The sequence below is a fragment of the Arvicola amphibius genome, chromosome X (genome assembly GCF_903992535.2).
Source record: "Arvicola amphibius chromosome X, mArvAmp1.2, whole genome shotgun sequence".
In the NCBI taxonomy this organism is placed as follows: domain Eukaryota; kingdom Metazoa; phylum Chordata; class Mammalia; order Rodentia; family Cricetidae; genus Arvicola; species Arvicola amphibius.
In genome coordinates, this window is record NC_052065.1 from 123,970,243 (window position 1) to 123,995,399 (window position 25,157).

Sequence of the window (25,157 nt, forward strand, 5' to 3'; positions counted from 1 at the left end):
GCATTAGGAGGACCAGAGAGTCAAACAATAATCTTACTGGTAGTTTCACCATAAAATCCTCCTGGCTAAATCGAAATCCAATGTCCGTGAAAGTCCTCTGAAGAAAACTGGTAGGGCGTAAAACCAGGACTAAGTGTAAGCTCCCAGGGAAAGAGGCCTATAGCAAGAAAGAACAAAAGAGTGAGCGGGGACACAATTGACACAACAAACTCCCAACTGAGCACAAATCAGAAGACATGTCACTGGAGGAAGCAAACTTCAAAGTTGCAGAAGTCAATAAAAGGCCAACCTGTTTAAATGACTGATGATAATATCTGAAAACATGGAAATAGAAATAAGGATAACATAGGGTTTTTGGGTCAGATCCTTATAATGTTGCCAGTGTGGAATTTTCTAACAGGACACAAGCAGATCCTAACCTGCAAAGAATTAGGCTCTAAAGCTGTATCTTGAAAGTAGGTTACTGTTTCTGATGTTTTCTTTCTTTTTCATTGATATACTAATATTAGGCTTATTCTTGTCATACACTACTATAATTTGATACATACATATAATATGTGATGATCACATCATTAATTAGCATATCTTTCACCCCAAACATTAGCATTTCTGTATTAGGAACTTTCAAACTCTTCTAGTTATCTCATAATTACAGAGTGAAATTAACCCTGCCTCATAGGACACCAGAACTACTTCCTCCTCTTTAACTGTGCACCTATTATCCAGCCTCACTGTATGTCTCTTTGCCTCTCCCTTCCCCTCCCTATACTAAGAGACTCCTAGTCTATGTTCCACTTCCAAGTGAACAGCTTTTGTAGCTTCTGCCAATGAGGGAAAATATGAAATTGGCTGTTTTTCTGTGCCTGGCCCATTTTACTCAATAAAATTTCCATCTCCAGTTCCATCCATGTTATCAAAAACAATGGATGCTATGTCATAGTTTTATAGCATGTATACATTTTTTAAAGATTTATTTATTATGCATATAGTAGTCTGCCTACATGTATGCCTGCATGCCAGAAGAAGGCACCAGATCTCAATATAGGTGATTGTAAGCCACCATGTGGGTGCTGGGAATTGAACTCAGGACCTCTGGAAGAGCAGCCAGTGCTCTCAACCTCTCAGCCATCTCTCCAGCCCCCAACAGTTTATCTTTTAATCCATGGATGGATATGTTGCATGGTTCCACACACTGCCTATTATTGATAATGCTGCAATCAACATGGATATGCAAGTATCCCTTTATGATACTCATTTTAATTTTTTTGGACATAAGTGAGATTGTTGGATTATATGCTAATTGTATTCCCAATTTCTGTGAAGAAACTGTTCTCCAATAATGATACTGATTCACATTCCTACCATGTACAAGGCAGCTCTCCTCTCTTCATCTTTGTCAGCATGCTACTTTTGGTCTTTTGCATGTTAGCCATTCTAGCCTTCTTGTGATTAGTGATGCTGATCATGTGTATACACCTCTTTGATATTTGTAGAACTTCTTTTAAGAAATGCTATTCATACCATTTACCAATTTTTAATTAGACGGGGCTTTTGAGGAGTTTTTTGTTTTGTTTTGCTATTGAGGTTGTTGTTGTTTTTTTTTTAAATATTCTAGGTATTAACCCCTTAATGAACAAACAGTTTAAAAATATTATTTCTGGTCTGTAGACTATCCCTGCATTGTGTTTATTGTTTCTTTTTTATACAGAAGTTCTTTTCATTGATTTAATCCTGTTTGCCTATTTATTTTATGCTTTGGGGCCTATATTTATAAATACAGCACACATCTGAAGAACCCACTTTCATTAAAGTAAAATAAGAAAGGAAGGACTCAAACCCCCTAAAACTGGTTTCAAGCCAGTACCATAACCTCTATGTATATATATATATATATATATATATATATATATATATATATATATATATATGTTTCACTGATACCAATTCACTTAAGAATGCTTCCTATATTTTTGCAAGTATTAACAGTTTCATAGTTTTAAGATTTTGTATTTAGGTGCTTGACCCAATTTGAGTAATTTCTTAATGGTGAAAGACAGGAAGCTAGTTTTGTTCATATATATACATCTCCACTACCATATATTATATTATTATTATTATTATTATTATATTATTATATATGCTCTTGGTTCTTTTTGCTGAAAACTGATTGAAAATAAATTTCTGGGTTCTGTTCCACTCCATTGGTTTATGTTCCTGCCTTTATGTCATGAAATTGCTGAATCTGAAGTCAAATTGTATTTATTTCCTATAAAAATGAAACCAGATAATGGAGCAGCCAAATGGCTCCATGGTAAAGGCATTTGCTATGCAAGCCTGGTGACCTGAGTTCCATCCCCAGAACCCACATGAAGTTGGAAGGAGAGAACTGACTCCAGGGAGTTGTCAATGCCTCACATACAAACACATTTTATGCACATACACCCCATAATAATAATAAATTTTATAAGAAAATTTAAAAACAGAATTAGGAGGCAAGTCCTTGGGATAACCTAAAAATCCAAAGGGAGCTGAAATATTATCTATCTATACTAAACAACTGATGAAAACTATATCATAAAATCATGTTCTTGTTTTTATCCAAGGAAGTCTTATTTTCATTGCTATGTGAATACTCCATGCATTTAAATGAAAGATTATCAAGCACATACAGGCATTGAGAATACACAAATTAATTAAATGCTGTCCCTTCCAAGAAAATGCCAGTTTAATAACTGAGTTTATTAGTAATCAGTACAGCATGGTAAGCCAAAAAATAAAAGAATTAGAATAATATACACAGGAAACAATATCACAAAGGTTATGAAACATGAGAGGGCCAAATAGCCTTTAAGAAAAAAGAGAAATTAATTGAATCAAAATGCCATCCAAATTTTTTGAGTATTTCCCCAGCTTCTAGGGAAAAGAGTCTGGCACATAGTAGGGCAGTTCTTCTAGCTTTTAGTTCTGTAGCTGTGATAAATATTCGGACTAAAGTGATTTAGGGTTAGAGTTCAGTTCATAATGCCAGGTTACTGTCCATCACGTGAAGAACTCAAAGCCAAAAGAACATGTGGGAAATGGTCACATTCACTTTCAAGCACAGAGAGGAAATGGATGCACCATAAGGGCTTGGTACTCAGCTCACCTTCTCCTCTCTTAAACAGTTTAGAATCAGCTGCCAAGGGGATAGTGGTGTCTAAAGTGAGCATGGTTTTTCCCCATTAATAATCAAAAGAGTATTCTATAGGGCAACAGGATCTTTATAATTTCTCATTGAGACCCTCTTCCCAGAGGATTATAGACTGTGTCAAGTTGACAAGGCCAATTGTAATCTGCTGGTCTGGTCTGTCAGCTGGGTACCCTGTCCCTTTAAAAGACAAGCCCCGCCCACTTCCACAAAAGCAAGCACCTCTCCTTTCTCTCTATCTCTCTCTCTCCCTCTCTCTCTCTCTCTCTCTCTCTCTCTCTCTCTCTCTCTCTCTCTCTCTCTCTCTGTCTCTCTCTCTCTCTCTCTCTCTTCCCCCTTCTTCTAGAGAGGTAGCTTCTGACTCTTTCTCTTCTCCTCCGCCTTCTCCCCTTCCCCCTCCCTTTCCCTCCATAACCCACTAAATAAACTTTATAGCTCAGCTCTCTCTTCCTGGCATATCTATCTGTATATCTTCCACCAAGGCCTCAGGCCACCAGCCAGGGGAACCACCAAGGACTTGGGTGACCCCTGCTGCCTTTTGTGGGACCAGGATCCCATCATCTCTTCATAAATGATAACACCAACCATCACAGCAGTGAAAAATACTTGCTACAGAAAGGAATTCCAAAACAAAAGAACAGGGACTACCATGCAAGATTGTCTATAAAAAGAAACAGCATGGCCCAATATTATATCACCACATATTAAATGTGTACTCTATGTCAAATATTTAGCCAGTACTTATAGGTCTACTTTACCATAGTTCAGCGAATGAGTTAAGTTGCCCTTTTTACAAATAAGGTGAAGCTCAGAGTGTTTAAGCATAACCTATAAAGGCCTTATCTTATACTAAGACTGTGGCCTTAGTCATTGAACTACCCAGCCTCTTGAAGATGCCCTATCAAGAAAGGTAGAGGAAAAGGACTCTGAAGCGAAAAGGTGTTGGAGAGGCAGGCAAGAACCATAACAAGAGCTAGTCTGATGTTTTCCCCCTTAGAAGTTAAGGAAATCGATCTTTTGAGTACTAGAGCACCATGGTCAGACACATATTTTATTTTATTTTAAAATTTTATGTGGTTCTAGGAATTAAACCCAGAGCTAAATGCAAGTGCCCTACCATGGAACTACATCCCTAGCCACATCCTCTTAGATCTCATGAGCCTTGAGAAAGAACTGAATTCAGATACAAAGAGAACTAGACTTGCAGTGACCTTGTAGAAAGGTATAGTAATCCAACAGTCAGATCCTCAACCAGAGCAAAAGTAGAAAGAGTCATGGCAAAATCCAGGAAGTGGCATCATCAAATCATAGTGATTAAGTGTACTTGATGAGATAGAGGGACTCCCTGAAATCCGTTCCAAGGTTTGAGATTTGAGTAACCCAGATGGGCACAAAAAATAAGCTTGTTTTATGAAGGAAAGCAAGATTCTAGTTCCTTTCTATAGATGCTGTGTGTTGGAAGAGTCAGCAAGGCATTCTCATGATATCTATAAAACAGTTCTCTGCATCTGCTTCCATCAGTTACTAAATGAAGGTTCTAGGATGAAAACTAGGGTAGTCACCAATCTGATCTCAGGAGAAGGCCAGTTCAGGCACCCTCTCCATTATTGCTAGGCATTTTAGCTGGCCTTTCTCAGCCTCGATGCAGGGAGGGGGAGGGGCTTGGTCCTGCTCAACTTAACAACTTGCCAGGCTTTGTTGACTCCCTGTGGGAGGCCTTACCTTTTCTGAGGAGTGGATGGGGGTGGAGGAGGAGGAGGAGGAGGAGGAGGAGGAGGAGGAATGGAAGGGAGAGAGGGAGGAGGGGAGGAAGAGGGAACTGTGGATGGTATGTAAGATGAATAAAAAAGTTTAATAAAAAAAGATAGCTCTCCGTAGGGAAGGAGAGAGAAAAGGTCTCATTTGGGAGTGCAGTTGTCAACATCAAGAGGGAACATTAAAGCATAACAAAGCAAACTATATAGAAATGTTTCAAGTATACTCATTTTAAGAATAATACAGTAGCTGTGATTGAACAAAGCTATAAAAACAAAATGAACAATGAGTTTATGAGAACTTCTTGTACCCCTGTTTAATTTAGTTCTGCAGTTAAAGGTACTCTAAAAAATAAAGTCTATAAAAAAAGAAAATAATAACATTATTGATACAAAACCTAGATCTCAGGACTGGCAAATCAGTCAGTGGGAACAAGCACTGGTTGCTTTTCCAGAAGACCAAAATCTGGTTTCCAGCACTCAAGTCAGATGGCTCACAACCATCTGTAAGTCCAGTCCCAAGGGATCTGTCACCTTCTTCTGTCCTCCTAAGGTCCTGCAGTACTACATGCACGTGGTACACAGAAGTACCTTCTGACACTCATAAACATAAAAACAAAATCTTCAAAAAAGCTTTAAGACCAGCTTGATCTACTTAGCAAGCTCCAGGCCACTCAGAGCTATATAGTGAGACCCTGTCTAGAAAGAGAGGGGGAAGGGAGAGAGGGATGAGAGGAGGAGGGAACAAAGGGGGAGAGAGGGGAGAGAAGAGGAGAGGGGAGGAAAGGGAAGGGAAGGAGGGGAGAGGAGAGGAGAGAAAAGAAAAAATGGCTCAGTGATTAAGAGCACTGGCTGTTCTCCCAAAGGACCTAAATTGAGTGCTCACCATCCATATCAGACATCTTACAGGTGTCTATAACTCAAGTTCCAGGGACTCCAAAGCGCTCTTCTGGTCTCTGAGTGCACTTGTATATATGGGTGCATGCACACATGCACACACATGTACAGACATGTGTGTATATGCATGCATGTGCACACACACAATTAAAATATATAAAATATTTAAAAATGAAATAAAATAAAAACACATGTATTGGGTTGAGACTTGACTTCTTCTTTCTCTTGAGAAATCAAAGACTGGACAGTACTTGGGCCCATTTTCCCAACATGACAACACTTGCCTGAGGCTGACTGGTTAGTACCCCATTTTTGGACACTTTTGTTCACCACAGTGCTCACCACTTCCACTTCCTGTTCCTCCTCAACATAAAGGAAGTATGCTGGTGGACATTTGCTACCATTTAGGCTAGATGTTACCAAAACCTCACTTCTTCCTCATGCACGGTTTATGGACTGAACTATAAAATGATTCTTGTACCATCCCCTTTATGTTTCTTCAAATTTTCTTGTTGATAGAGTCTAGTTTTTCAGGCAGGTCAACTAGGGTTTTAATTCTGTTTGATACTTGATAAAATCTCTGAGTACAAGTTTCTTACTGCTGCTATAAGGCAACACTATTCACTGCTATGCTTCTGGGGGTCAGAAGGCCAAGATTAGCATCACTGGACTAAAAGCAAGGCATTCCAGGCTGCTTTCCTTCTCCTGCCCTAGATAAGAATCTATTACCTTGACATTTTCAGTTTCTAGGGACTGCCCATCACCTCTTTGGTTTATGGCCTTGCAATTGTTTTGACCTCAGCTTCTGTCATTCCCTCTTCTCTGAAGCTTTCTCCACTTCCTTTCCTTTTTTTTTTTTAACGATACTCAGGATAGAACCCAAGGCCTCACACATGCAAGATAAGATCTCTACTACTGAGCTAAACCCCAATTCCTCTCTCTTTTGATCATAAAGACCCTTGTGATTATACAAATCCTACCTTGAAAATTTGGGATAATCTCCCAATCTCAACACTACTTCTTATTATCAATGACAGAGTCTCGTGTATCCCAAGTTGGCTTTGAATTTGGTGCCTCAAACTTGTGATCCTCCTGCCTCTACCTCCCTACTAGAGGCATGTGCTACCACATCTATTTCCAGTTGCAGTTCTGAGTGTAACCAGGATGTTGTGCGTGCTAAACAGGCAGTCTACCAACTGAGCTACAGTCCGAGCCTCCTCAAGGTTCTTCATCACATCACGTCCATCCTTTTGCATAGCCTCTTCATAGCTTTGGGGAATTGGGGAATAGGCACATGGAAATTGCCTATGGATTATTCTGTTCACTGTACTCAGTTTCTCCAGTTGTTAAATGAAGATGGAAATCGCACCTCTTCATATTAAGGACTTAGCAGAGTGTTATAATAATGTTCACTGTGAGTGTGAGTCTCAGGATAAGCCTTTAATAAATATTAATAGTCCTACCCTTGCACCCTGGAAGCCTTGAGAAGTCCCGAAAAAAAAAAAAAAGTGTTTTAAAATATATCTGCTGGGCTGGAGAGATGGCTCAGCGGTTAAGAGCATTGCGTGCTCTTCCAAAGGACCCGAGTTCGATTCCCAACAACCACATGGTGGCTCACAACCATCTATAATGAGGTCTGGTGTCCTCTTCTAGCAGGCATACATGTAGACAGAATATTGTATCCATAATAAATAAATATTAAAAATAAATAAATAAATAAAATATATCTGCTTTATATGTAATTTTTGTTTGGTTGCTTGTTTCTTAAAGAGTGTATGTGCTGGGAATGTATGATGCCCTGCTAGCAGGCAGGAGGTCTCGGGTGCATTCCCCAGCATGTAACAACAAAAACACAAGCTGAAAATAGAGGGGCTGTGAAAAGTATTCACATAGGTTGTAAATTCATTTTGTATGGGACAATTTGCCAAGCACCTGTTCATGGCTGATTAAGACAATCTAGGATTAAAAACTCACTGCATTTGATTTGCGTGTGAACCTGAAAGATATAACTAAAATGCCTCGTCTGAACTGTTATGCTTCAATTTCATAAAACAAATAACTGGTAAATCAGATGAACTACTTAATGCAACTCATTTGTTGAGTAGCTGCATAAATGAGATTAGCTATTGCGTTAGCATAATTTCAGAATCATTCTGTAGTGAAAAACACCGCAAGTGTAACTCTATAAAGCAGTAAAGGAACTACTCATAGTTTGAATGTACACTTCCCTTTAAAATGATGTTTTGGAAGTTCCTCTACGTCTGTACTATATTGATATAATCCTAAGCACAATTTCACTTTTCTAATCCTCAGGAATTGATGGATACTAGAAATGCATTTGGAACCAGCATGTAGAATAATAGCAGAGAGAATCGTTTCTCAAATGATGGGAGGGTTAACTGAAAAATGGCCCCTTGGGAGAACTGAGAGTTGGATAGTTATCCAACTTAAGTCTATTTATTTTATATTGTATTTAAGTATATGTGTGTGAATGAGTGAGTGTGTGCGTGTGTGTGAGTGTTTGTGTGTGTGTGCGTGTGTATTAATACATGTGTAGGAGCCCAAAGAGACCAAAAGAGGTTATTAGATCCTCTGGAACTGGAGTTTCCAGCAGGCTGTGAGCCATCTGACATGCTTGCTAGGAACTGAACTCAGACCCTTTAGAAGAACAGCAAGTGCCCTTAAGTACTGGGCCATTTCTCCAGCCCCTAATTTATGGCTACTTATAACCATTGTTTAATGCATTAAGTTAATATTGTATTCTTCATTTACCTACCCATGACTATCAAATTCAGTTCTCTTTCTGTGGTGTAATAGTCATTATCAATTTAATATTTGTGGACTTTCACAAGTATCTCAGATGGAAAGTTAAAGCTCCCAGTTGTGCCAGGTATGGTGGCTCATGCCTGTAATGCTAGCACTCAGGAGCCCACCCTGGGATAATATTCTAGGTCAGCTTGAGCTGCTTACTAGGATGCTGTGTCAAAAACAACTACCTGTGATTATCATTGCTCCAAGAGTCTAGGTTTTGCTATGGTTTCTGTTGATTGGTTGGTTAGTTGGTTGGTTGACTGGTTGGGGGTTTTTTGTTTTGTTTTGTTCTGTTTTGTTCTGTTTTTTGAGACAAGGTCACTTCTAGCTAACCTAGCTAGATCAAGATGGCCTTGAATTCAGATATCTGGCTGTCTCTGCCTTCTGAGTGCTGTAATTCAAGGTGTGCACCACCATGCCTGGCAAAATCCCTATTTTTAAAGAGGGGGGAACAAACTATAATTCTGTGGAAACACTGTAGAGTATAAACAAAACACATCTGTAGGCTACAATCACTAAATGAAAACATTCATATATCTGAACATGGGTCAATAGGAATAATATATATTCACTCTCCTTTCTTTGCTTGACATGAGAATCTATATAGAATAGAGACATCTGTAGAAAATTTAAATTGACAAGCCATGCAGATTAAGAGTATGTTGTCCAAAAAAGATTAATCTGTCCATGTTTATGTGGATATGTGGATATATGTGTGTGTGTGTGTGTGTGTGTGTGTGTGTGTATGAAGGTAAGCAAAGTATTTTATTCTCTATACAAAAAAGTTTATAACTAAGAATTTCCAGATAATCCATGTTAAATGAGCTATTTAATGAAAACTCAAACAGCATATCATAACAGATATGCAGAGCACAGCAATCACAGAGCATGACCACTGAGCTGTGCTGTTTCAGTTTAGTGATACAGAATTTCTAAATGCTTCAGAATATCTAATCTCTATGGTTATATAAACATGAAAAGGCACAATTTCTATTTTCTCCAAAATTAAGCTCTACATTCTAAATCCGTAAATCATTTTTAAGAACTTGTCAGAACAGCAAAGAGAAGTAGTCATAACATAGGTCAGTCTTTTTGTTTCTTCTTTTAAAAAAAATGAAAACAAAACCAAGACTGCTTGAGAAGACTCAGCACTACTTTGAGTTTCTTGCAGACATTTCTCTCTATCCTTTGAGATTCCAACAAGCAGCTACCTAAGGGCACATACCTGTAACTAGAACAAGCTGCCCACTGTCACGGGCCTTGGACTCGTGTGCCCAACCACTCACTGCTCACAGCCCCAACCCTGCCTTCCGCAGCAGTTCTTCCTGGTTGTTCAAGAAAACAGACCCAAAACATATTCTCTATCATCTTTCCCTCCTAAAGAACAGATGGTCTTGTCCTTGACAAATACCAGCCCCACTACTGACCAGGTACATGGTCCGCACCAAGACATAAACCTGATATGCCACTTAACTATTAAAGCCCTGAAAGTAAAGCTATTTAATATTCTTTTGTGTGATACTTTTAGGGAGGCAATTCACTCATCCTATAGGGTGGCTAGCTATTTCTTCTTCTTAAAAAAAGAAAGTCATGTGGGCATGTATGTCTATGTACCACGTGCATGCCTGTTGTCTCCAAAGGCTAGAAGAAGGCATAGGATTCCTCAGGACTGAAATTACAAATGGTTGCAAGGCACTATGGAAAGCCAGGCATACTACGGAAGAGCAGCGGGTGCTCATCACCACTGAGCCATCGCTCTAGCTCTCTAGTCATTTCGTTAGAAATGTTCAAACTGTGCTCTTTCTATTCCTACAGCATTTCTCTTTTAACCTTTCGGCCAAAGAAAGACAATATTATTAAGGACCTTTGACGGAAAGGGATTACCTACATGACCGACTTGTTACACACACTACTCGATTCAGCTTTCCTACTATGGTATCACAGTAGGTATTATCCCTTCTTATAGCGTGAGAAATGAAGCACAGTGGGGAAACAGCGGTACTAGGCCTTTCTGGGTCATAAACAGCTTTTTATCTACACTTAACCTTTCATATACATGCAGATTTACTCTTTGCAATTTAGAAATGAATTCATTTGACTCTACAAAATGGGACCAGTTAACAATTTTTGAAGTTATGGAAAACAATCAAGCATCATGTAGCCCATGAAATGAAAACTGTGGATGCCAGGAAGAGTTGACCTGGACGACCTGTCACTGAGGAGGGAGAAACGGAAGCTGAAAGGACCAAATGAGAGGGAGCTGTGGGCTTTTGTCTATAGCTGGGAGGCTCATTAGCAGGATCAAAGGGAATAGATTCATCCTGTTCTGACTTCATAGCTAACAGGAGTTGGATGGGGGAACATGAGGCACAGAGAGAAGGCTTGGAGCAAAAGTAAGAGAAATCTAATATCATGACAGTATATGATGGCTTGGGAAAATCCCATGACCCGGAGCTATAGGAAAGAGTTTTCTCTGGCAAGAGCTTCTTTAATTATCTCCCCTATCCTAACCCTATCCCCACTCTCAAGAGTACAGAACGTATGAGTTCCCTCAAGTGTTGCCTGGCAACTTGCCAAGAGCCCTGGAGAAGAGGACAGTCCTAAGCAATACCCATTCCTTGTGGTTTTTCCCCTTTTATCACATGTATCTCTTCTAATCCCCTCCTTACTGCTCAGTGAATCATTCAGTTTCCACCAGGTAATCAGTTTAATCCTCTCTTGAGACTTTGCATTCTACCAGGGCATCTTGTTAGGCCTACCACAGCCCCCAGAATTAGTCCAAATCCAAAAGTCCTTCCCAATTAAGCCATTTTGTCACTAAAGGCCCAAATTCTTCACTCTAGTCAAACAAAACACATTTTCTTACCACTAGAGCTCTAGGCTTCAGAAGCAATCCAATCAATTGCATTTGAAGATACCTGCTTCTAGCGGGCTACTTAAAGTAATTCATTTGAGGGAAATAAAAATCATGGGAAAAATTCAGAGAAAGGTAAAAGAAACACATGTTGTGACTTAAGGTGCAAACAAATGACATCTACCATGGAAGGCCTTCCCCACTTCTAGCCTGAAGTTCTTTTGAAATAAATATTTACAAATATACTTTACCTCTCTTCTGGACTGAGAGTGTCTTTAGTCAAGAGCTATTATATATTTACCATTGAAACTGGAGTCAGAGGGAGCACAGTGAAGATATATCTATTCAGTTGCTACCTGGGTGCTGTATTTGTGTGTGTATTAAAGTGTGTATACATAAAAGTTTAGTGTTGAGAAAATATGTATGCACAGAAAAGAATCAGGAACTTTCCAAAAGGTGAAGTCAAGGCACCTTTGCTACTAAAACCATGAATGTCAGTTCATACAATATTGTAAACACACACACACATACATTTTACATGTATTATAAATTGGCTGCTAAAGTTCATGAGTAGTCTCATAACGTAAAATCATGTGTAGGACTGACTACATAACTTTATCAAAATAAGTGTAATTTTTAAAGAACATTCTATGCTAAAAGGCTTATCAGAAAAATTTTCCACTCAACTCTCAGCATTTGCTGTCACTTGGCAACAATGCAATTCTTTTCTTTCCTTGTCCTCGATTGGGTTTTAATTTAATTTTTTTATAAGTAATTTTTAACTTTTCACTTTTGTGCATGTTACCTCAATACTTGAGCAGGCAAGTTTATATCTTAAGTCAACACTAACAATAACAATTTGTTGGCTTTTTTTTTAAAGGTGACATTTAATGACCCATGGATGAGTGGCTTGATATTTAATTAGCCTGGGTTATTTCAACATTTCTCTAAAACAAATCTGAAGATTATGGTAGAAATTTTCTGGGTAATTTAGAATATGAATATATGAATGAATGAATGGATGCATGGGTAGGTAGGTAGGAAAGTTCATGGAAACCAAAGGAGGAACTTGAAAATTGTAGCGTATGCTGGAAAACAAGCCACTTTCCTGTCCCTTATAACCGTTGGCAATGGGTAGAATTTTGCCCCTTGAAAGTGCACATTTATAAAAGACCTGAAACTACAAAAATTTCCTATCATTACAGATGCTTAAATGCTTCCACTTTTAAAGTCACAGCTAAGCAGGGCTGCCTTTTTAAGTGGTGGTGAAATTGCCTCCGGACCCATCCAGGATAGCACACTCTATTTACCAGTGTCCAAAAAAAAAATCATAAATCCTTTTGTTAGGTATTCTTTTAACTGGTGATTTAAAGCTATGCAGGCAAACCATTCTAAATTGCTAATACACTCTTAAACAAATAATATGACCAGCAATGCTCTCTGATAAACTTGATGACATTGAGATTTTGAAGCAATATTCTACCTCTTTTCCTTAGATTACCCTAGGCCGGTCTCACAGTAATCACATCAATGCAATTCACGAAAATACAAGAGTCCATTCTCCCCATCTGTCCTTAAAAGCCCCACTCAGCAGTTTGTGCTGTAGCACCGTGCTGCAGCATCCCAGCACTTGAACTTGGGAATAGGCTTTCCAGGACTGCAGGCAGAGCCCTTACCGCATTCCTTCTGAACCTCATCTTGCCTCTCGGGGGATTTGCTTCTGCCATCTCGCCTATACACAATTACACTCTTCTTTTCCGATTGTCAACGCAACATTGATGAAATACGAGCTGCTTCTTGGGTGGTATTTAAAAGCAGCAGCCAAAAATCTCTATCAAACAAAGCTACGGCTGCTTCCATTACCACCGCGGCAGAGCTGCAAAAAAATCCACTAGCCCTGATTAGTCAGCTGACAGATCCTTCCCTGCTGCTCATTGTGATTCAGAGTTGACACAGTCCCCCAACTACTTAGCCTGATTGAGCCTTGTGGATTAGCTTGTGCTGGACTATTCAAGAAGATCAGGCACGTCCTAATAGTGGAGGGAGAGAAAAAAAAGCACTCTCCTCCTCAGGAACAGTCAGGATGGGGCTGGCTTGCCTCTGCGTAGTTAGATTTTTTAAGGTGGAATGCTAAGATTCTCTGTGAAGGTAGTACTCACTGATACCTTGTCCTCTTGTCCTGCTCTGCTCTGAGACTTAAACTTCAATTCTATATTGTATTACTACATTCTATTCTGGGCTTAAGGGTTGAGAATGGTTACAGTTTATGAAGCTGTATCCTGATAATCTTGAAAGAAGAGAATATGCATGCAAACTTTTTAAGATGGAGAAGATTCTCCCTCAAGTTAACCTTCCTGCAAATAGCTAAAGAGAGCATTTTGAATGTTCTTACCACAAAGAAATTATAAATGTTTGATGTGATTGACATGTCGCTACACTGTGTGTGTGTGTGTGTGTGTGTGTGTGTGTGTGTGTGTGTGTGTGTGTGTGTGTGAAAGCATCACATTTTACCCCATCAATATATACAAATTTTCCTTTTGTTTTTTCAAGATAAGGTTTCTATGTGTAGCCCTGTCTGTCCTGGAACTCATTCTATAGACCAGACTGGCCACGAACTCAAGAGATCTGCCTGCCTCTGCCTCCCAAATTCTGGGTGTAAAGGCTTAAACCACCAGGTCTGGCCATAATTATTCTAATATTTATTTTATCCTAGGCATATATGTGTGAGCCTGAGTATATGTCTATGTGCCACATGCAGGCAAGAGCCCACAGAGGTTAGGAGAAAGGTCAAATCCCCTGGAACTGGAGTTTCAGAGGTTTGTGAACTGCCATGTGGGTGCTGAAAACTGAACCTGGGTCCTCTCTGCAAGAGCAGCAAGTGCTCTTAATTGTTGAGCCATCTCTCCAGTCCCATATGTACAATTATCAGAAGTCAATTAGTAATAATTTCAAATTCTTCTCTCATTAATTATGTAGCCTATCCTGCCTTCTTTCATTTATTTTGGAAGCTGTAAGTTAAAGTCTTCACATTGAACTTTACAATTATCTCACTGAAAGTAATAGACCACATGGGGATATAAGGCAGTGGTAATTCACATGTGGCCCTAGGGTCTCTTCCCAGGACCAGAAGAAAAATGGCAAATGTTAGAGTAATAGACCCCAAAAAACACTAACTTCTCTCCTGAGGACCCATGTATGATTTCCAGCACCCATGTCAGGTGATCCATAACCACTTATAACTCCAGTTCCAAGGGACCCAACATCTTCTTTTGGACTGCTTGGGCACCAACACTCACATATTCACATACATACATAATTAAAAATGAAATGCATCTTCAGAAAGAAAGAAGATAAAATATTAAAAATAAACATCTACCAAACTGCATCTCCAGAGCAATTTTGTGTGAGTGTGGTGATTTGAATGAGAATGTCCCCCACAGACTCATAGGCTTTTTATTAGGACACTTGATCTTCCATTGGTGGCACTGTTTGGGGAGATTTAATAGGTGTGGCCACTGGAGGTGGACTTTTGAGAGCTTAAAGACTCATCATTTCCAACTAGTCTCTCCTTTTCTTTTTCTTTTTTTTGTGGGGGGGAAGTTGAGGCAGGGTTTCTCTGTGAAACATCCCTAGCTGTCCTGGAACTAGCTCTGTAGATCAGGCTGGCCTCGAACTTACAGAGATCCGTCAGCCTCTGCCTCTCGCCTCCCAAGTGCTGGTTATTAAAGGCATGCACCACCACAGCCCAGCAAGAGTTTAAAGACTCATTTCCAGCTGCTCTCTCCTCTCCATGCTTGCAGCTGAGGATGTGAGTTCTCAGCATCTGCTTCCTGCCACCATGCCTGCCACTTGCTGTCAGGATTCCCTGCCATGATGGCTCTTATCCTTCTGAAACCATAAGCCCAAATAAACTTTGTTCTACAAGTTGCTCTGGTTGAAGTGTCTTATTACAGCAACAAAAAAATAACTAATACAGTGAGTATAAGAGTGTGTTTGTGTTATAGGCTCGATGTCCTTTATTTATGGCTAGAAACCAATTATGAGTGAGTACATCCCATGTTCATCTTTTTGGGCCTGGGTTACCTCACTCAGGATGGTGTTTTCTATTTGCATCCATTTGCATGCAAAATTCAAGATGTCATTGTTTTTTACCGCCGAGTAGTACTCTAATATGTATATATTCCACACTTTCTTCATCCATTCTTCCACTGAAGGGCATCTAGGTTGTTTCCAGGTTCTGGCTATTACAAATAATGCTGCTATAAACATAGTTGAACAAATGCTTTTGTAATATGATTGGGCATCTCTTGGGTAAATCCCCAACAGTGGGATTGCTGGGTCCTGGGGTAGGTTGATACCAAATTTCCTGAGAAACCTCCACACTGCTTTCCAAAGCGGTTGCACAAGTTTGCATTCCCACCAGCAATGGATGAGTGTACCCCTTACTCCACATCCTCTCCAGCAAAGGCTATCATTGGTGTTTTTGATTTTAGCCATTCTGATAGGTGTAAGATGTGGCTGACGGTGGAGGAGGACTGAGAAACCAAGGACAATGGCAATGAACATGAACTCTACAGCATGGACGGGCTCACTGTGAGCCTTGTCAGTTTGGTTGCTCACCTTCCTGGACTTAGGGGGAGCTGGGAGGACCTTGGACTTAACATAGTGAAGGGAACCCTGATGGCTCTTTGTCTTGGAGAGGGGTGGAATGGGGGTATGGGTGGAAGGGAGGGGAGGGAAGGGGGAGGAGATGGAAATCTTTAATAAAAAAAATGAGAAAAAAAAGAGTGTGTTTGTGTGTGTGTGTGTGTGTGTGTGTGTGTGTGTGTGTGTTCGTATACCCATGTGCATGCATAGAAACCAAAAGATGTTCAGTGTCCTGCTCTGTCACTCTTGCCTTTCCCCATCAAGACAGATTCTGTCACCGGACCTGGAACTAGGCTACCCGCCAGCAGGTCTCACTGATTGTCCTGTTTCCACAGCTTTTCACATGGGTCCCTTAATCAAGAAAAAGGAGTAACAATCATACTTAGAACTATGAATGCTTTAGAGCAGAAAAATGCACTCATGAAGGCCTTTCTGTAGTTATTGTTTGAGACATGGTCTCATATAGCCCAGACTGGTTTTAAATTCACTATGTAACTGAGTATGACCTTGAACCGCCTATCCTCCTGCCTCTGCCTTCTGAGTACAAGGATTACGAGCATGTACCACCATGCCCGATTTATGTAATGCTGGGGATGGAACGCAGTGCTTTGTAGGCAAGCACTCTACCGACAGAACTACAGTCAGTGTTGTTCTTTTATTTTAGTACTTTGTTTGACTTTTATGTTCTCTTCACTGTGTGATGGTTAGTGCTAAGTGTCAACTTGACAAAAATCTAAAATCTCCTGAAAGATGGGCCTCTGGACATGTCTGTGGGGGATTATCTTAATTGTGTTCACTGAGGCAGGAAGACCTGCCCACTATGGGTGGCACCATTCGCAAGGCACAACATCCTGGATTATGTGACAGTGGAGAAAGTGAGCTGTGCACTAGCATGCACACACTCATTTCTCTGTTCTTCTGGCTAGGAATATATTGTGATCAGCTGCTTCATGTTCCTGCCACGATTACTTCTCTGCTCCGGTAGACTAGCGCCCAGAGTCATGAGCCCTTCTACTGCTTTCAGAAAGTTTTATATTAGCAAAAGTAAAAGTAAAAGAAATTAAGATGTACTATTTATGATTAAATACCTGTTATAAACAAATAACAGAAAATCCCTACTAAATGGCCCCCAAATAAGGAATAACTCATGATGGATATGAAATGGATGATCTTATTCACTTTGCTACTATATCTGGCTCTGTTAGTATGTTTTTGTGTTTGTCAACAAACAATAGAGCAAAACAGTAATGACTCAGAACTTCAACAACCTCAATATCTGTCATGCCTTTGCAAGTAAATAGACTTCTTCTGGTGGGAGTAGCCTCTGAGACAGTCAGGAGACAGAGAACTTCAGACCACAGGAGCTGACAAGAGATAACAAATATACTGCTAATAATATACTAATATACTAGATTTTGCCAGAAATAAACAATAAATGTTTGAGAAGATAAATATACACTTTTTTTGATTTAAGCAGTACACAATGTGTAGATGTATGAAACATGACAACCAATAAATATGAACAACCCATGTTTTTATTTATCTGCTTAAAATACACAACTCTTTTTTAAAATATTTATTTATTTATTATATATGCAATAGTCTGTCTGTGTGTATGCCTGCAGGCCAGAAGAGGGCACCAGACCCCATTACAGATGGTTGTGAGCCACCATGTGGTTGCTGGGAATATGAACTCAGGACCTTTGGAAGAGCAGGCAGTGCTCTTAACCTCTGAGCCATCTCTCCAGCCCACACAACTCTTATTGTATCATTTATTGTATTAAATATTGCATCATTTATTGTTGAGTTTTCTGGTTTTGTAAAATAAAGTAATAGAAACAAAAATAACTAAATGAAAAGAAAAAGAATTTATCATGGTCGATTATAATGTAATCTCAAAGAAAAAGTACACTGAGTCCCAGCAACTTGGCTCTGATAGAATATGAACCACGCGAAATTTCTAAAGACTTTCCCAGTCTTGTCAGAAGCAGTCTGTGATCTCCTCATCTCCCTCGTCTTCCATTAAAGGGAGGCTTTGAACAGCATCACTATCCTGGAGAGCCTAGTAATGTAAATCTCTCATGGCAGTGGGCAGAACTGTATTGTGCCTTTTAGGAAAACTGTTTCCTCTTTCTGGCTCTTTGAAATTAGATTTTCAGTTGAGGCGATGTAGAATTTGGGGATACTTACCTTTGTATTCTATCCTAAAAACAAAAGTCTAGAAACATATATACCAAAATGTTAAAAAAAAATGGGGGGCTTATCTCTATGTGCTTAGAATACCAACTGAACTACTGTTTGAAATTTTTTCTTCACAATTTTCTATGTGTCGTAGGTATACAACATAGATATCTCCACTTTCCAAAAGGTCCCATAAAATATATGCCTTCCTCTGGAAGTCATACAAAACCACAATTCTTTGCTCACTTATAATTTGGACCATCAATCCTTCATTCTTCCCCACTAGGACTTAAAGTGGGGTCTCAAGTTCTTCACTGAGACCTGTCTGAGTTCTTTACTTCAGACCACAAAGCCTTCCTACTTTCCCTTCTCACTTTATCAATATCAACATTTATTGTCTCTATCAATATCAGAATAATCCATATTTTCAAAAGGCAAAGTATAAATAAAGAAGAAATTCCTGTAAAGTACTTACTGAGATTTTCTGGAGGGAAATTTTGAGGGAAGACCACGTATCTAGTCTGCGATCCAGAATAATAGTAAATCGGGAGTCAGATCCATTTTGTCTACAAGAAAAGAAATAATAATTTTTGTCAGTAATAACTCTTATTTATTATATGTGTCTTTATTTATGACTATTTTACAGTTAATGTTTAATTGAAGAAAAATTTAGATTTGGAAGTGCTATCTTAGCCAGAAGTAGTGTTATACACCTTTAATTCCATCACTCAGGGAGGCTGAGTCAGGTGAAGCTCTGTGAATTTGAGGTCAACTTGGTCTACAGAGTGAGTTCCAGGAGAGCTTGAGCTCAAATTAAACCCCAAAAAGTGCTCTTTAAAAATTATTTTAGATCTATATTCCCCTATATCTAAACTTTCTTTTTCAGTACTAATTTTAGTCTTTGAAATAGGAAAATGAGGTGGCTGGAGAGGTGGCTTAGACGTTAAGAGTACTTGCTCCTCTTGCAGAGGTCCTGAGTTTGATTTCCAGTACCTACATAGTGACTCACAATCACCTGTACTCCGGGTTCAAGGAATCCATTGCCCTTTTCTGGCTTCCACAGGCACATATACAGACATGGCATCCACTCACACAAAAACACACACACATACATATGAAAATGAAATAGGAAAAGGTGATAGATATGGATCTACTTTCATTCTTCTACAGGTTGACATCCAGTTATGCCAGCACCATTTGTTGAAGATGGCTCTTTGGCTTGGAGAGGGAGGGAGTGGGGGTATGGGTGGAAGAGAGGGGAGGGAAGGGGGAGGAGGAGGGGAGGAGATGGAAATTTTTAATAAAAAATGAGAAAAAAAATAAATAAATAAAAATAAAAATCTGATTGCACCAAAAAAAATGAGAGGATAAAATTAAAATGGCTTTGGTTTTTATAAAAAAAAAGAAATAGGAAAAGGTTATATGATAAATATGGATTAGGAAAATTAAGTTAGAATCTTGAAATGTTGGTGGGAAGAAAACTCAACACCCTCTGCCTTTCATAACATCACGCTTAACTTCACACAGCAATCTATCAATGATCTTTTTGTTCACTTGAAAATATATATAGTTAAATATATTGTTTTCCACTACAGCCTGCTGTTGGAGTTTGAGGGAAGGCAGTTTAATGGATAATATAACTTTGATTTGCCCTAAAAATACTTTTAAGCCTCAATGGGTACAATAAAAATTTACTCTTTTAGAGCTTAACTTTTGTTCATAAGACTCTTCCAATAAATTATGTTCTCTATTCTTTAGGATTAGTAAATGAAAACTGCTTCCTTTAAAATTTTATCCAGCACTCTGGAAACAGAAGTAGGCAGATCTCTGTCAATGTGAGGCCAGTCTGGTCTACAAAAGGAAGTACATAGAGAAGTCTAGGCTGACCAGCCAGCCAGCCGGGTCTACAAAGTATGGTCCTGTCAGATAGATAGATGATAGATAGATAGATAGATAGATAGATAGATAGATAGATAGATAGATAGATAATTATATTCAGCATAAATATAATCTCGAAGGGAGCGTGTGTGTGTGTGTGTGTGTGTGTGTGTGTATGTATGTGTGTGTGTGTATGTGTGTGTGTGTGTGTGTGTGTGTGTGTGTGGAGAGAGAGAGAGAGAACATTAGGTATCTTCCTCTATCCCTCTCCACCTATTCTCTTCCTTTCCCTAAATCTGGGGCTCACATTTTCTTGACTAAGTTAGAGACCCAAAAGCCCCAGCGATTCTCCTGTTCTACCTGGCTTCTTATGTGGAGGCTGGGATCTGATAAATGGCCCTAACGATTGTGCAGCAAGCACTCTTACTGTTGAGAAGTCTCTCCAGACCCTCTAAGGAAGCTTTTACTTTTTTCATTTTAACACACACCAGTGCCAACTGATTTTATTATCATATTATCCTGCCTAGTAGTTCCCAACACCACTGCTGTATGTAATCCTTGGTCAAAGAGAAAAATGGCTTTCTTCACTCCTGGCTAGTAAAGTATTCTTTTATAGATGATGGCCATACTTTTATAGATGACGGCCATACTTTGTGAGGGCCAGTACTACTAGAGTATTAATCTACTTACATAGCTCCTCGGCATATTTATATATTTTCTCCTCAGGATGTATTTTGCATCCTCAGTCTATATTTTACAGTATATTTTTAAATATATTTAGAATTTAGGCAGGTGGTGGTGGTACAGGTTTTCAATCCCAGCACTCTGGAGGCAGAGGCTGGCAGATACCTGTGAGTTTGAGGCAAGACTGGTCTGCAGAGTGAGAACCAGGACAGCCAGGGCTACACAGAGAAACCCTGTCTTGGCTGGGCATTGGTGGTACACACTTTTAATCACAGCACTCGGGAGGCTGAGACAGGTGAATCTCTGTGAGTTTGAGGCCAGCCTGGTCTACAGAGCTAGTTACAGGACAGGCTCCAAAGATACAGAGAAACCATATCTTGAAAAAACCAAAAAAGGAAGAACCCCTGTCTCAAAAAATAAAACAAATGAACAAAAAGAGAATTGAAGAATTTAAGTTGCTGTCAGCCTCCTCTTTTGTTATATTTATATACATTAGGTGACGTTTATTTACTATTCACAATAACAATAATAAGAACTATACTAACAAGCAACCTTCCTCTTATACCCTTCAAGTATGTATTTGATATAAAACAAGAGTTTTAAAATGTAATGAAATACAATACCTTGCAATAGATGTCAAGTAATTGAGCACTTTTGAGATTACATCCTCTGGAATGCATCTGAAGTTACAGTTTTCTGGAAATGTAATGATCCAAGCATTGTCCCTTCCCCGGCCACCTAACATAAAGCAAAATAAACAAATTATCAATTTATTTGACAAAACAAAGATGAGGATTTTCAGATTTAAAGAGGATGATTAGGCTGGGTGATGGTGGTGCACGCCTTTAGTCTCAGCACTTAGAGGTAGTGGCCAGTGGATCTCTGTGAGCTTGAGGCTAGCCTGGTCTACACAGCAAGTTCCAGGACAGCCAGGGCTACAAGAAGAAACTTGTCTTGAAAAAAATCAAATAACAATCATGTTCATAATAAATAAAAAGGATGATTAGGAGACTGGATAATCAAGAGTTTTATGAGAATCACAATTTCCATATAAACCAAAACAACAATAAGAGAAAGCTAGCAAAGTAGTTCCTAGAACAAAAACAAAACAAGAAATAAAAACAAAGAGGACAAAATGAATAAACAAGAAGAAAATTTCATGGGATAGGCATAATAAATATGGCTGAAGAAACAGATGATCTGCTAAGTTGAACAACCAAAATTATGAAACCACAGTGTACGCTAGGGTTGTGATCCGAAATTCCAAATGAGAAATTGACAGTGGAAAGCTTCATAAAACCGAGCAAAATGAGTCATGGTAAGCAGGAAAGAAAATGATTTAAGTGTTATAGTTAAAGTTCAAAAATCAGGGGTGGAATTGATAGCCTTGTTGGCCAAGTGCTGTCCATCCAAGCATGAGGTGTGGTGGTAGATCATCCAGAACCCAAATAAATATGGTAACACGTGCTTCTCACTATAGCTGGGAAAGTGGAAAGAGGCAGAAATCTATCCTGTTATACCATCTAATATTAGGCAAACTAGATTCTAGAACCAGAAATATCACTAGACATAAAAAGTTCAGGAGAGCTGGGCATAGTGGCACACGCCTTTAATCATAGCACTCTGGAGGCAGAGCCAAGTGAACCACTGTGAATTCGAGGCCAGCCTGTTCTACAGAGTGAATTCCAGGACAGCCAGAGCTACACAGTGAGACCCTGCCTTGAAAAAGACAAAAAAAAAAAGAAAGAAAGAAGAAAAGGGAAGGAAGGAAGGTAGGAAGATTGGCTTGGCTTCACTACATGGGCTTATGGGCTGGAGAAATGGCTCAGCAGTTAAAAGCGTGTCTCTCTCTCTCTCTCTCTCTCTCTCTCTCTCTCTCTCTCTCTCTCTCTCTCTCTCTCTCTCTCTCCCTCTCCCTCTCCCTCTCCCTCTCCCTCTCCCTCTGTGCCAGTTACTCTTTGTCCACTTGAAACAATCAAGAGATACCTGGAAAGAGGGACTCTTAGTTAAGAAACTGCCTCCATCAGATTGGCCTGTGGGCACATCTGTGGGGCATATTTTGATTAATGATTGATTGATGTGGGAGGTTCCAGCCTAATGTGGGCAGTGCCACCCTAGCCAGGTGGTTCAGGTTGTTAAAGAAAGCAATATGAGCAAGTCTTGGAGAGCAAGCTAGTAAGCAGTTTCCCCTATGGTTACTGGCACTTCTCTGCTTGAATAACTGCCATGACTTCTCTTAATGATGAACCTGAGATTAAGTTTTATAAAACTTATGTACCAAATAAATCTCATGTACCAGTCAGGGTTCTCTATAGGAAAAGAACTGAACCAAGAATAATCATCACATCTCCCCAGTTGCTTTTAGTCATGGTGTTTATCACAGCAATAGAAAGCAAACTAGGAGCCAGGCAGTAGTGGCGCATGCCTTTAATCCCAGTACTTTAATCCCAGGAGGCAGAGGCAGGTGGATCTCTGTGAGTTCAAGGCCAGCCTGATCTACAAAAGCTAGTTCCAGGACAGGCTCCAAAGCCACAGATAAACCTTGTCTTGAAAAACCACACAAAAAAAGAAACCAAACTAGGACATCCCCTATCTTCCCTCCCCTAACCCTTCTTCCCTTCTCTCTTTCTCAACAAGCTTGAGGGGGTGGGGCACTCGTACTATTTAAGCAAACATCACTTATCAATGGAAATGATACATGGGTACTCTAAGGATCAATTATCACTAATTTACTAATCTACTAAAATTTAATCTATTAAACTTATTACCATTGAGCAACTTCATGCACTATACAAGAGTACATCTGTAATTAAAAAAAGATGTTAGATTCTAAATTGGAAGGTGTTACTCATGATTGTCCATCGGAAGCATTTCCTTCAAAAGAAAGTGTAAGCAGAAGCATTTCTTTAAACAATCACAAAAATGCTGAGCATGCAGGAAAAGGGAGATGGGTGTGGATGGGGGCAACAAGCATCAAGGATGGTTCTATGCAGAACATAATTTAGGCAACACAGAGGACTGGAAGTGTGGCTCAACGGTAGAACACTTGAGTAAAGCAAAAGTACCTGAGGCGTGAGAATTCTACCACTGTCTGGGAAACACTGACAATCATAATAGCAAACCTAACACACAGCTAAATTTACTGTGATAGAGTAGTAGTTTCCTATATCCAGCCAGAAACTACTAAATTGCTAAATCCAGTGTGTGTGTGTGTGTGCGTGTGTGTGTGTGTGTGTGTGTGTGTGTCCCTCACAGGGCACTCCAGGATTGCACACAGTAACCGAGTTACTTTGTCTTCCCCTGTTTTATGTTTTGGAGCCTAATTTGCATTACTCTTACATTTGTAAGGACTGAATCCAGTCTCGGCCTTTGCATCACCCTATGCCTTATGCTTTAGGTTTGGGCACCATTATTAAGAAAAAGAATTAGGGTCGAGAAAGATTATGGTTCAGTAGTTAGGAGCACTGGCAACTCTTCCAGAGGACCCCAGGCTGCTACTCATAACCCATGTGGCAGCTCAAAACCATCTGTAGGTCCAGTTCCAGGAGATCTGATGCCCTCTTCTGCAGGCACCTCATGTATGTGGTACACAGACATCTATATTGAGAAAACACCCAAACACACAAAAATAGTAAGTAGAAAATGATAAAGGGATGAGTGTGCTGGCATGAACCTTTAATCCCAGAAACTGAGAAGCAGAGGTAGATTATTCTCTATGAGCTTAAGGCCAGCCTCATTTACAGAGAGAGTTCCAGGCCAGCCAACACTACATAATGAGACTCCACCTCTAGGTAGGTAGGTAGGTAGCTAGCTAGCTAGCTAGATCTAGATCTAGATCACACCCTTCTAAGATATATGCATTCTCCCATTATAGGTATCTAAAGACTTAGTCTAAAAGTTAAAAGTACAAGAGTGGTAAGATTGATCTTAATGACATATTTAAAACTGCTGAAAAGTCCTTAATTAATCTGAGTGTCCACTTGTTTAGTAACTAGATGCTCAACATATGATTATTAAAACACTTTCAGCCGGGCGGTGGTGGCGCACGCCTTTAATCCCAGCACTCGGGAGGCAGAGGCAGGCGGATCTCTGAGTTTGTGGCCAGCCTGGTCTACAAGAGCTACTTCCAGGACAGGCTCTAGAAGCTACAGGGAAACCCTGTCTCGAAAAAGAAACAAAAAAAAAAAAAACCACTTTCAATTGTGTATGTACATTTGTATATGTGTATATGTGGATAACGAGTTATTTATATAAGTCTCAAATG

At 39.6% G+C, this 25,157-nt stretch overlaps 1 protein-coding gene across 1 annotated transcript in view; it reads right to left on the reverse strand.

Moving 5' to 3' along the window:
- The window catches only part of Mcf2 (MCF.2 cell line derived transforming sequence), a 108,747-nt gene that overhangs the window by 62,446 nt on the left and 21,144 nt on the right, over nucleotides 1–25,157 (reverse strand). The window contains exons 3-5 of the mRNA XM_042054367.1: nucleotides 21,517–21,631; nucleotides 18,807–18,897; nucleotides 38–157 (exon numbers count right to left, since the gene is read on the reverse strand). Coding sequence (XP_041910301.1) covers nucleotides 38–157; nucleotides 18,807–18,897; nucleotides 21,517–21,631 — 326 coding nt within the window. The remainder of the gene's footprint in view (nucleotides 1–37; nucleotides 158–18,806; nucleotides 18,898–21,516; nucleotides 21,632–25,157) is intronic.